The sequence below is a fragment of the Danio aesculapii genome, unplaced genomic scaffold (assembly GCF_903798145.1).
Source record: "Danio aesculapii unplaced genomic scaffold, fDanAes4.1, whole genome shotgun sequence".
Classification (NCBI taxonomy): domain Eukaryota; kingdom Metazoa; phylum Chordata; class Actinopteri; order Cypriniformes; family Danionidae; genus Danio; species Danio aesculapii.
In genome coordinates this window covers 19,160-32,289 of record NW_026613680.1, presented here as the reverse complement: position 1 = coordinate 32,289, position 13,130 = coordinate 19,160, and the positions used below count along the sequence as shown (strand labels likewise).

General features: G+C 36.4%; 2 protein-coding genes across 3 annotated transcripts; both read left to right on the top strand.

The window, feature by feature from the left end:
- Window positions 1-7,133: 7,133 nt before the first annotated feature.
- On the top strand, window positions 7,134-8,988 carry LOC130220182 (uncharacterized). The gene is made up of 6 exons (XM_056452562.1): window positions 7,134-7,173; window positions 7,253-7,597; window positions 7,690-8,031; window positions 8,159-8,257; window positions 8,640-8,647; window positions 8,851-8,988. Exons 1-6 carry the CDS (start codon window positions 7,134-7,136, stop codon window positions 8,986-8,988), a joined length of 972 nt encoding a protein of 323 aa, XP_056308537.1.
- Window positions 8,989-11,099: 2,111 nt separating this feature from the next.
- On the top strand, window positions 11,100-12,823 carry LOC130220183 (uncharacterized). Of its 2 annotated transcripts, none has more exons than XM_056452564.1 (6): window positions 11,100-11,175; window positions 11,273-11,617; window positions 11,706-12,047; window positions 12,320-12,427; window positions 12,546-12,568; window positions 12,701-12,823. In XM_056452564.1, exons 1-6 carry the CDS (start codon window positions 11,136-11,138, stop codon window positions 12,821-12,823), a joined length of 981 nt encoding a protein of 326 aa, XP_056308539.1. In that variant the 5' UTR covers window positions 11,100-11,135. The 2 variants fall into 2 exon arrangements, with proteins under 2 accessions (XP_056308539.1, XP_056308538.1); XM_056452563.1 differs by having other exon boundaries at window positions 11,136-11,175; window positions 11,712-12,047.
- Window positions 12,824-13,130: the final 307 nt, after the last annotated feature.

Below are 13,130 nucleotides of genomic sequence, written 5' to 3'. Positions count from 1 at the left end.
ACCAGGACCTACTTATCATTTAACAATGATAAACCATGGTTCACACCAAAACTCTTCGTCAGGCCAAAGAGGATGCTTACAGGAGTGGGGGCAGGATCTTGTACAATCAGGCCAGGAACACACTGACAAAGGATATTGGTGTGGCTAAGAGCTATGGCAAAAAGCTGCAAAACCAGTTTTCAGCTAACGACCCTGCATCAGTGTGGAGAGGCTTAAAAGATTTCACTAAATACAAGACACCGTCCCCCAGTATCGACAGCAATAAACATCTTGCAAACAAGCTGAATATTTTCTACTGTAGATTTGACACCTCTGACCAGACACCTCACACCCGCCCGGACCATCTCCCAACACAGCCATCAAGACCTCTGGCCATCTCCCTCTCCCCCCTGCACTTCAGATTAGTGGGGATGATGTGCGTCAGATCTTCAATAAACAGAAGAGAAGGAAAGCACCAGGCCCAGACGGTGTTTCACCAACCTGTTTGAGAACCTGCGCTGACCAGCTGGCTCCCATTCTCTCACAGATCTTCAATAGATCACTGGAACAGTGCAAATTCCATCCTGCTTTAAGCGCTCCACTATCAACCCAATCCCGAAAAAGCCAAAGATCACAGGACTCAATGACTACACACCTCTTGCCTTAACATCTGTGGCCGTGAAGTCGTCCGAAAGACTGGTGCTAGCATATCTGAAGGACATCACTGGACCCCTGCTGGACCCCCTGCAGTTTGCCTATAGAGCAAACCGGTCTGTGGATAATGCAGTCAACATGGGTCTGCATTATACCCTACAACATCTGGACAAACCAGGGAACTACGCAAGGATTCTGTTTGTGGACTTCAGTTCTGCCTTTAACACCATCGTCCCATCACTGCTAGAGTACAAACTGACCCAGCTCTTTGTTCATAGCTCTGTCTGTCAATGGATCACCAGCTTTCTGACAGATAGACAACAGCTAGTCAGAATAGGCAAAGTCCAGACCATCAGCACTGGTGCCCCCGAGGGATGTGTTCTTTCTCCGCTGCTCTTCTCCCTGTACACCACTGCAAAAGACCCCTCCACTAAGCTCCTGAAGTATGCAGACGACACTAATGTTATCGGCCTCATCCAGAACAGTGACGAGTCTGCATACAGACAGGAGGTGGAGCGACTGGCGTTATGGTGCAGATACAACAACCTGGAGCTGAACACGCTCAAAACAGTGGAGATGATAGTGGACTTCAGGAGAAACCCCCCTGCACTCCCCCCACTCACCATCATAAACAGCACTGTGGCTGCAGTAGAGTCATTCAGGTTCCTGGGCACCACCATCTTACAGGACCTGAAGTGGGACATTCACATAGACTCTATTGTGAAGAAAGCCAAGCAGAGACTGTACTTCCTTCTTCAGCTGAGGAAGTTTAACCTGCCACAGGAGCTGCTCGTACAGTTTTACTCAGCTGTCATCCAATCCATCCTCTACACTTCAATCACCGTCTGGTTCAGCTCAGCTGCCAAAACCGACCTCCGTAGACTACAGCGAATAGTCCGGACTACTGAACGAATCACTGGCACTACCCTTCCTACACTTCAACTGTACTTTTCCAGAGTAAGTAAAAGGGCTCTGGACGCCTCACACCCAGCACACTACCTGTTCGAACTGTTACCGTCTGGTCGGCACTTCAGAGCACCAAGCTCAAAATCATCCAGACACAGGAAAAGTTTCTTTCCTCAGGCCATCTACCTCATGAACAGTTAAATATTCCCCTACTGTGCAATAAACGTGCAATACTTTCTCATACGCATTTGTACACAGCACCTTATATCAATATCCAATGCAATACTGATCTGTACTAATCTATTGTAAAACAAGTCTGTACATACAACTCAACATCCAGAGCTTTTTTTGACTAACTGCATCTCTGTTTAATGTTTATCGTATTTCTTTTTTCCATATTTATTTTGTGTTGTCACTTGTCACTTTATGTACACTGGAAGCTTCTGTAGCCAAAACAAATTCCTTGTGTGCTTGAAGCACACTTGGCAATAAAACTGATTCTAATTTATGGTGGGTCTTGGCACTGGAAGTACTGTTGGAAGTATTAACTTTGATAGGAGTTACTACTGATATTCAAAAAATGTGGTAATAGCAGCAATTCCTGCTTGCATTTTGGGCACTGCTAAGTGGATTCTTGAACACTTCTGATTGGTCATTGTGTTCATGCACTCAATAGATATGACTGTGTTTGGCTCTGTTGGCTCATCAGTTTACAAGAGCATTTACACCATGTCCTAACATCACATGGTGTGACAAGATTCCACAGACAAACAATTTGAATGTCCGCACCAGAAGCTAAGCGACAAGATAGAAAGTCTTGTACATGTATATGTGAGCTAGTAATTTAATTTTCAAAATCTGAAGTAAACTATCTGCTTTCACTGTCAGTATGGAAATTAATGTCCCGCAAAACTAATTTAGGCATTTTATAACATAGCGCATTATCCTGCTGGAAGTAGCCATCAGAAGAGTGGTACAATGTGGTCATAAAGGGATGGATATGGTCAGCAACAATACTCAGGTAGGCTGTGGCATTGACACAATGCTCAACTGGTACTAACAGGCCCAAAGTGTGCCAAAATCAGAGATGGTCGTGTGAGGGGAAAAAAAAAAAAAAGTAAAAAATAACCTATATATATATATATATATATATATATATATATATATATATATATATATATATATATATATATATATATATATATATATATATATATATATATATATATATATATATATATATATATATATATATATATATATATATATACACACATACACATATACACACACACACACACGCACGCACGCACGCACAGTTTAAGTCAGAATTATTAGCCTCACTTTGAATTTATTTTTCTTTTTTAAATATTTCCCAAATGATGTTCAACAGAGCAAGGAAATTTTCACAGTATGTCTGATATTATTTTTTCTTCTGGAGATAGTCTTAATTGTTTTATTTCGGCTAGAATAAAAGCAGTTTTTAATTCTTTAACAACCATATTAAGGACAAAATTATTAGCCTCTTTAGCTATATATCTTTTTCAATAGTCTACAGAACAAAACATCGTTATACAATAACTTGCCTAATTACCCTAACCTGCCTAGTTAACCTAATTAATCTAGTTAAGCCTTTAAATGTCACTTTAAGCTGTATAGTAGCCAAATATTATTTACTGTCATGGCAAAGATAAAATAAATCAGTTATTAGAAATGAGTTATTAAAACTATTATGTTTAGAAATGACGAAAAAAATCTGCTCTCCGTTAAACAAAAATTGGGGGAAAAAATAAACAGGGGCGCTAATAATTCTGACATATAAATGTTTTTTTTTTTTTATGGAACTGCCTTCCCCCTTCTTTCCCCCATACACAGCAAGCAAGTGCATTCTTTCAGCTATTTCAATGAAAGCACTATGTTTTTTAGAAAGTCAGCAGTTTGTCGAGGCACAGCGTGGCCTTTTCATGTGAGGTCTTAAGTGCTCTGCATTTTTAAAATGTGTTGATGGTTGGAGAATGAGTTTAAAAAAGTATGAAATGTACACATATGAATGTATATTGTTACACCGCTAGTTGCAACACAAAGTATTCGCTCTAACACTCTACACCTGAATACACACACACAAAAAGATAGAACTAGCAAGAAGGGTCTGGCTGCACATGCTTATATACCCTGTCTCTAACACTACACGCATCTGCAAGTCTGCAGCCAGATACAACTAAAACTAGTATATAATTGAAACAACAAATGTTCAAATGGAGTCAAAAGGTTAACACATTAAGATGTGTGTATTTTACCACTTCATAATCTTATAATTATAACTTTTACTCTATCTCTGCCATTAAAAAAACAAAGTGCACTAGTAGTGAAAGCTGTTCATTGAGGAAGTTACTTCTGTGGTTTCAATTCAAAGTGTGGTATAAAAAAGTAGGGGGAGGGGGGAACAGACAGAAGATGGTAATGTGCACATTTCATACAAGCATGAATAAAAGACCTTCATGAATCTGATTATCAGAATATTTACCAATTGGTTGATGTTTATATTGTTTTTCGTGCTGAATAAACTGAATGTGATGAAAAATTTAATTGCATTCCACTATTTAATCACACAGAAACTTACTTTTAAAATAACTTCATAATAAATGAATTGTACATTTATAATGATTATCTTTTTTTCTTGTTCTGAAATTTTAATATTTGTAACCACAAAAGTGTCACCTTCAAAGTTTAAATAAGATGAGATGAAATTAAGATAAGCAAAGATAAGATGAAGCTGTCCGCTGATGTTTACTTCAGCACCTCTCACTCTATAATGAACAGTTTCTTCCTGTCTTTTTTTAGCAGGAAATGATGAAACTCATCTCTGTCTTCTGACTTCAGTAAGAGCCACATACACATCCTCTCCTTATATGGACTGGGTCTGAATTTGAGGTTTATGTTTTGATCATAATAGTAAAATAAAAAATGACCATCACTCTCTTATGAATAGAAATCTAAAGGAAATGCATTTGGCTGTATGCTGCACATGCTTTAATCATGGTGTTCCCTTCTTTGTGTCCTGTCCAGACTTCAATGATGTGGTGTTGTGTATATTTATGGTTAAGGAACTCAAATATTTTTCTTTTTAGATCAGATCAGTTTGAAACCTGAAATCACTGATTGTGTAGAGGGAAGAATACATGTGCTAATTAAAGTTAAGCACATTAAACATGGCATATTAAAAGATTCTGAATTAAATACGTTACATAGCAATACTAGGTTACTGATTTTAAAGAGCCCATATTATGGGTTTTTGAAAATGCCCTTCCATGTAGTGTGTAACACAGCTCTAAGTGAAGTGAAATATCCAGCTAAGGCTTAAATCTGTAAGTGTACAGTGTTTAAAACTATTGATTTATCTATAAAAGAGTCGACTCATAGTGCTTCAAACGAGTCGCCTTGATAACGAGTCATTAGGTGTTTCGCGATGACGCAGCCATGAAACACAAGCCTCGCCAGTAGTTACGCGCGCAAACCAGGGAGATTTGAAACCTGCGGCCCCGCCCACTAACACAGAAAAAACACTAGACACACACACACAGACGCCGCCGGTCGAATGAAGTCACGCTGTGCTCAGATGGATAATATTGACAGTCTCTACCCAAAGATGAGTTGTTAACCTGGTACAGTACACGCGGTTACTCTTTATATTCTCTTATCACATGTCAGCCACGTTAAAAACGCGACGCGTGCTGCTTTGTTTACGGATTTATTGTTAAAGGCTTTTGTGAGCTCGCGTTCCACTGCCGTTTGTCGTTGCTATGGCGATCGATCGTAAGCTAGGAGACAGGAGACTCGTGTCACTTTCCCTAGTTCTTCTGAGGAGCGTTGTGTGTGTGTGTGTGTGTGTGTGTGTGTGTGTGAGAGAGAGAGAGAGAGAGAGACTCGCGTCGCTTTCCCTAGTTCTTCTGAGGAGCGTTGTGTGTGTGTGTGAGAGAGAGAGACTCGCGTCGCTTTCCCTAGTTTTTCTGAGGAGCGTTGTGTGTGTGTGTGTGTGTGTGTGTGAGAGAGAGAGAGAGAGAGAGAGAGAAAGAGAGAGAGAGAGAGAGAGAGAGAGAGAGAGAGAGAGACTCGCGTCGCTTTCCCTAGTTCTTCTGAGGAGCGTTGTGTGTGTGTGTGAGAGAGAGAGAGGGAGAGGGAGAGGGAGAGAGAGAGACTCGCGTCGATCTCCCCAGTTCTTCTGAGGAGGGTTGTGTGTGTGTGTGAAAAAAGCCTTACACTATGAAGCGCGTGTGCACTGTGACTACTTTTATATTGTTGATTACCAGCTGGGCATTTCACTCTGTCTCGTGCTGAAGCCTGTCACTGTCGACCAATCGCAGCAGGCTGTCATCGGTCCAATCAGCGCAGATTAGCTTCGCGCTGAGGAGGGGGTTGGGAACAAATGAATCGCTGAACGATTCATATGGGAGTCGCAGGGATAATTAGGTAAAAATAAATGCAGGTTATAAGACCATCAAAGTGTTTTATGACCTTGCATGCATATTAGACTGTTGTTGGAGACCCTTACAACCTAAATATGACCATATTTCATGTATAATATGGGCTCTTTAAGATGTCAGATTATGTTAGTTTATAATCATTTTATCTCAATATGTTATTAATATTCTGCTCATAAAAGCTCTGTTTGTTTTCCTGCATAAATATGTATAAAGGTATGTTGGATAATTTTTGCAATGCAGAAATTATTTATATCTCTGTCCTTGGTGCTGAAATGAAAAAAATTGTCTTAAAGACTTTAATTTAAGGCTGATTATTAAGTGTCAGAGAGTATGATATTAGTATCTGTTAATAGTTGTGTGTCTGCAGGGCGCAGATGAGGCTTTTTTTCTAGCAATGGAAGAATAGCTGAGGTTTCACATGTTGTGGTGTTGATGCGGCTAGAGGTGTGAAAACAGACTCAGAGGTCATTCTCTACAAAAAAACTAAACTGTGACAAATACTCACTAGCACTTTAAAGAGTGCCATTTCCCTTAAAATGAAAAATAACATCTGAATTCAGATGAAAATGTATTTAGCATTTATGATTTGATTTATGACTTGTGCACAAAATCTGTACTTGTACGCAGTTATTATCCAGAAATTTGTTTTGAAACAAGTATGTTTTACTTGTAGGATAAACAATATTGTAGTTGCAATTTTATTATAATTCATAATTTTATTATAATTATTTATTATTTTAGATTTTTTTAATTATTTGTTTTATAATTATAAATTTATAATTATGTATATTATAATTATTTATCATTATATTCCTTAAATCAATTATAAAAACAAATACCAATGCAAACTCTACCACAACACCGCATTGATTGGCTGCGTCGAAGAAGAGGTTTCAGCTCAGTTCAAACCCCTTTCTAAGTGGCCAATCAACTCTTAGAAAACAGAATAAATAAGATAAGTGCGTAAGCGTCTCGTTTGTCTAAGTAGAGATTGAAGCGTGGGGTAAACAGTCTACTGATCTCTATTACTTAATTCTGGTGTCAAGAGTTTGTTTTGGGCTGATTTTCTAGGACAAATTACAATTAATGGATATTTCTTTAAGACCACCGACCATGAAGTATTATTTGATCTGTTTATTCTGCTCAACAATAGGTAAATATACTTTTTATATGCTTTTTTTATAAATTCAAAAGCATTTATCACAGTGTAATACTAAACTTTTATTTTGCAGTTTGCTCCTTTGGTGTGGAAGTTGTTCAAGAAAATAATGTAAAAATAGCTGCAGCGGGAGAGAAGGTGAACCTTCCTTGCACATTTTCAAAGCTTCTGCAGGTGACAAAAGTATGGTTTAAACAAAGAGCTGATGGAAAATCCCTACAAATTGTGTCTTTATATCTAAATCAAGAACCCAATTGGAGTAACTACTCTGAGAATCGTTTTAATGTCATGAAAGAAGATGGTTATTTTAATCTGACCATTTTAAAGACAAAGCCGTCAGACTCAGCAATATATTACTGTGTAATCTCAACATCTTACAACATTGGAATGGGTTCAGGAACTCGATTACTTGTCAGAGGTAAGGCTTTTATTTTTCATATTTATTTTAGTTATTTTGTGTGTGGTGGCTGATTTATTGTGCTATTTCTGTTCTTTCATGTGCTTGTGAAGATGCAGCTGCAGACAGAAACACAACTCTTCATCAGTCTTTGATAGACACTGTTGATCCAGGAGATTCAGTGAATTTGCAGTGCAGCATCTTCACTGAGAGCTGTGCAGGAGATCACAGCGTCTACTGGTTCAAACAAAGCTCAGGAGACTCTGAAGGAGTGCTTTACACCAAAGGAGAGAGAAATGGCCGCTGTAAGAACAGCACTGAGTCTCAAACGCAGAGCTGTGTCTACAGTCTCCACAAGAACAACATCAGTCACTCTGATTCTGGCATTTACTACTGTGCTGTGGCCGCATGTGGAGAAATACTGTTTGGAAGAGGAACTCAACTCAATATTATAGGTAAGGTTTTAGAGAAATATTTAAAGCTTGTCATTCAAGAGGAATATTTAATGCAGATCTTGCTGGAAATACGAAGTGATCTACAATCAGCACTCTGAATCACATGTTGAATGTTTTGTAATTTCAGAAAGTTATGCTGTAAATCCAACTCTGATTGCTCTTGGGATTTTAAATGTCATATTTTTGGCATACACTGTTTTTGTCACCATAAAACTATGTAAGAAAGGTAAGATATTTATTAGGACACTTACTGCAAACAAGTAATTTTGTAATTGCACATATATAATTATTACAATACATAAATATAATGGCTTCTGTAGGTTTTATCAAGGTACATTTATCAAGACATTTTTAAGACCAAGAGAGAAAAATTGTAAACACCATAGAAGTCATATTTCCCATAGCTTATGATCACACTGCAAAAAATAGAATAATAATGCCACTTGGATTAGAAAAATCATTTAAAAAAAGTCTAAAGCAAAACTTCAATTGAGGATGTTTATAAATTTGTAATTTATATTTAAGACCCACAGGACAACTTAGTGTTTAATTGCCTTTTAAATAATTTTTTATTTTTTTTTCTTCATCCACAATCCACAAACATCAAGACAATCAAGTAAGTTCTTAAAATTGTTTCTCTGAATTATAACAACAGTAAATTTTACAATTACAATTATTTAAAATCTTTATATTTTACATTAAGTATAGATTTAAATGAGACTTCAAAAAGGTTCAAATAATACATTTTTTTTATTTTGAATAATATAGGCAATCTTATCAAGTGTAAAAAATGTTGATTGTTTCCCCTGATTATTGTAGGGTGAAGACATTCTGATCTTTGCTGCCCAAAATGACTTGATTGCAGAAGGACTCGACGTGAACTTTTCTGAAGAATATTCTTTTGTAAAGTACAGCATGATCACTCAAAAAATGCCTACAAAATGCTTTAGACCATAAGAAGTTCAACTCTAAATGTGGCTTAGTTCATTTTTATGATGTTTGCAGCAAATAATGTCAGCTTATTGTCTCTTTAATATTATCTGAAATGTCATTTTGAATATGTTTTATTCTAAATATAGTTGATTGTGTGCACATGTGGGAATTACCAGATGAGATCATGTGTTATTTTGTGTGTTCAACTCTTTGGCTTCACAATTCTTTTGCTCAATTAAGAGCCAAATGTAACTCTGTTTTGTCTGTTATTGCTGCTGTATCTGTTATTCATTACTGCATGTCTTCTTGTTAATACTTTTACATTTGGCAAATATGCAACATTCAAAATATTAGCACATTTAACAAAAACTGCCAATAAAGCTACTAAAGTTTTTACTATTGATTGAATTTTATGCTCTTTCTTTTCTTGATTTTGTGCTAACATTTATTGGCCTGAAGCACCAGTCCACTATTTTTTTCAAAATATTAGTATTTTTAAATGCAGTTAAAAAGTAACTTTTACCCTGCATATGCATTTGAAAGGGTGACGTAGTGGTGCAGTAGGTAGTGCTGTCGCCTCACAGCAAAAAGGTCGCTGGTTCGAGCCTCGGCTGGGTCAATTTGTGTGGTGTTTGCATGTTCTCCCTGTGTTCACCTGGGTTTCCTCCGGTTTCCCCCACAGTCCAAAGACATGTGGTACAGGTGAATTGGGTAGACTAAATTGTCCGTAGTGTATGAGTGTGAATAAGTGTGTGTGGATGTTTCCCAGAGATGGGTTGCAGCTGGAGGGGCATTCGCTGCGTAAAAACCTGCTCGATAAGTTGGCGGTTAATTCCTCTGTGGCAACCCTGGATTAATAAAAGGGACTAAGCCGAAAAGAAAATTTATGAATGAATGCATTTGAAAGCCGACAGATGTCTAAATAAAAACAGAAGAACTGTTTGTCCCATTGAATTCTTATGCAGTTAGATGCATTTATTTATTTAAAATCTACTCCTGACAGTTTGCTAATAAATAATGCAGAAAAGCTCATAAAATCACAAACAAATCTTTGCTCAAATTAGCAAAAATTTTATTCTCGAATAAATATATGAAACATTTACTTGTCCAAAAGACAACCACGAGAAAGCTTAACATAAAGCTCTTACACCTAATGTATTAACATTAACATGTATGAATGTATTAACACTAAAGGAAACAAACTTACTTTGGCTTGTGATTAATAAAAGATTCTTTGTACAAAAAGAATCTCTTGTAAGTTTCAAAACTAAGATTGTCCATTGTAAAATTGTACTTAAAAAATTACTGACAACAGGGCGATTGAGGAAACTGCAGTACCTATCTATGAATAAACACGGCCTCCACCAATGATAATCAATGCATGATTCTGTAGCTCCACCCACTGATTCACACAGCACAAGGTCAGATCAAGCCTATATTGTAGGCTATAATTTCTGTGAAGCACTCCACATTAATGAGTAAAGGAGACAAAACAGCTGTTTTCTTGTTATTGTGGTTATACACAAATATAAGGAAAACGTTGCAGTATAATTCCACTCATACTCTGAGCCTCAAAACCTAGGTAAAATGAAGATTTTTATTACCTATAAATATTGATATTTTGGAAAGTAAAAACCATGTAAACGTCCTATACATACCATGGATTTATCAATTCAAAATACTTATGTAAAACGCCATTACTTAAACTAGAAAGATTCATTTATTTAATGCTTATGATCAAAAACAGGAAATTTGAGGCCCTTATTTCCTGCTTTTTCCAGTGATAAACCTCACAATGTTTTTTTTAAAGCACTGAAACAACAATTACATAGTTTTGTGAGTGGCCATTTTAAGGTAAACAGTTAATGAAGTGTTCAATAATAATACATTCATTAATAAATGAGAGAGGGTTTTGTTAAGAGAAATGAAAGGACGGTTGGTTTAGATTTTTTCTAGTCATTCTGCTGTGGTGTGTGGTGTGAAAGCATAAAAGTTAAGGTGAAAGTGCATAAGAGCCTCAGTTGACTGAAGAAGAGGCTGATGGACACATGGTGAGGACACTTATCTATTCTTATTTTCTACCATGAGTAAATGTATTGATAGCATGATCATTTGTTCACTTTTTATAGGGGAATTCTAAGCACAAGGATCCTTTTGGAGGACGACTGATAATGAGATATTACTTCATTCTGTTGCTTTCCTCAAATATATGTAAATACCTAGATGCTGTTTTAAATATAAATTAAAATACAGTTAACATTATATAATCCCTTCAAATCTTTTAAACAGTTTTGTGCTTTATTTGCAGTCTGCTCCACTGGTTTTGATGTTGTTCAGGAAGATAATGTAAAAATAGTTGAAGCTGACCGGGATGTAAACTTTACCTGCAAATTTCCAGGGCTGGTACAGTCGATAAACACATGGTTTAAACAGACGACTGATGGAAAATCCCTACAAATTGTGTCTTCATATTTAAATCAACAGCCTAGCTGGAATCACAACTTCACAAATCGTTTTAATGTTGCCAATGAAGATGGTTATTTTAATCTGACCATTTTACAGACAACGTTATCAGACTCTGCAACATATTACTGTGTAGTTTCAGCATATCAAACCATTGGAATGGGCTCAGGAACTCGATTACTTGTCAGAGGTACATTTTTGTTTTTTTAGGTTTTGTTTGGTCTGTGGTGGCAGATTTTTATTTATTTTTTGTACTGACTATTTCTGTGCTTGTGAAGATGCAGCTGCAGACAGAAACACAACTCTTCATCAGTCTTTGATAGACACTGTTGATCCAGGAGATTCAGTGAATTTGCAGTGCAGCATCTTCACTGAGAGCTGTGCAGGAGATCACAGCGTCTACTGGTTCAAGCAAACCTCAGGAGACTCTGAAGGAGTGCTTTACACCAAAGGAGAGAGAAATGGCCGCTGTAAGAACAACACTAAGTCTCAAACACAGAGCTGTGTCTACAGTCTCCACAAGAACAACATCAGTCGCTCTGATACTGGCATTTACTACTGTGCTGTGGCCGCATGCGGAGAAATACTGCTTGGAAGAGGAACTCAACTGAATATTAAAGGTAAGATGAAGGTGGAACACAAATATCTGCTTATAATGTTGAAATGTTTAGTTTGATTTTTCCTCTCTGGAAAATAATTTAATTAATTTTAATTCTACAACAATGATTTTTTCTGATGGCATTTAGAGGCTTTTGCATCCAAACTCTTCACATGTAAAACACGTTATGTAAATAAAAAAAAGGTATATTCATAATTGAAACTGAGTATATGATACCAAACTGGTTATGTAACAAATGTTCAGGAATTAAAATTTTGTTCAATTTTGTTACAGAAAATTATGATTTTAATCCTGCTCTTCTTGCTTCTGGAATTTCAAATATCATATTTTTGGCCCTTGTTGTTTTTCTGGGAATAAAATTCTGTAGAAATCAGATTAAAAGTAAGACTTTATGAATACAATTAATTACCTAATTTATTAATGTAAAGCAATTGTAAAATTTAAAAAAACAACATGACTGCTATTTATAATAACTAGACTGTTTCTTGATTTTTTTAAGCATCCGCTGCTCAAACAACTCAAGTAAGTACTTTAACTTTGCTGTTTTATCAATTACATATTGAATACTAGAACTTTTCAAACTTTTCCTAAAGTCATATCACATAGGTTTCCTTTCATAACTGGAGTTTCTTTTATATTTTCTCTTGATATTAGGATGAAGACAGCCTGAATTACGCATCCATTACTTTTAGTCAGAAACCTCTGAACACTAGAAGAGCCAGAGCAAAAGTCACTCAAGATCAGTCTCTGTACGCACAGGTCAGATCACACCAGTAACATTATGCTATAATGCTGAAAAAGTCATCAAATGTCATGTCAAGATCAAAGTTATGGCCATTTTGTAAGTCTTTGTATGTTACTGTGTTATTTGATTTTGCAATGTATACATGTTGTTAGATATTTCAATTTGCTAAAAACATAAAAAGAAGTGTAGGTTTGTGTGTCAGTTATTATATTGGGCACAATGCATGAATGTTATTGGACTCTGCACTGCTTCTTGGAATATCAAGCTATAGTACATTTCATTTTACAAGTCTGAATGGAAAGCTTGTGTGTAGTGTGCTTCATTTGCATATGCTAAATA

Coding starts and splice junctions, on each gene's coding strand:
- LOC130220182 (XM_056452562.1), top strand. CDS start 7,134: ATGAAGTATTATTTGATCTGTTTATTCTGCTCAACAATAG. Junction 7,174..7,252: donor TTTATTCTGCTCAACAATAG/GTAAATATACTT, acceptor TTTATTTTGCAG/TTTGCTCCTTTGGTGTGGAA. Junction 8,032..8,158: donor AACTCAACTCAATATTATAG/GTAAGGTTTTAG, acceptor TTGTAATTTCAG/AAAGTTATGCTGTAAATCCA.
- LOC130220183 (XM_056452564.1), top strand. CDS start 11,136: ATGAGATATTACTTCATTCTGTTGCTTTCCTCAAATATAT. Junction 11,618..11,705: donor AACTCGATTACTTGTCAGAG/GTACATTTTTGT, acceptor GTGCTTGTGAAG/ATGCAGCTGCAGACAGAAAC. Junction 12,048..12,319: donor AACTCAACTGAATATTAAAG/GTAAGATGAAGG, acceptor ATTTTGTTACAG/AAAATTATGATTTTAATCCT.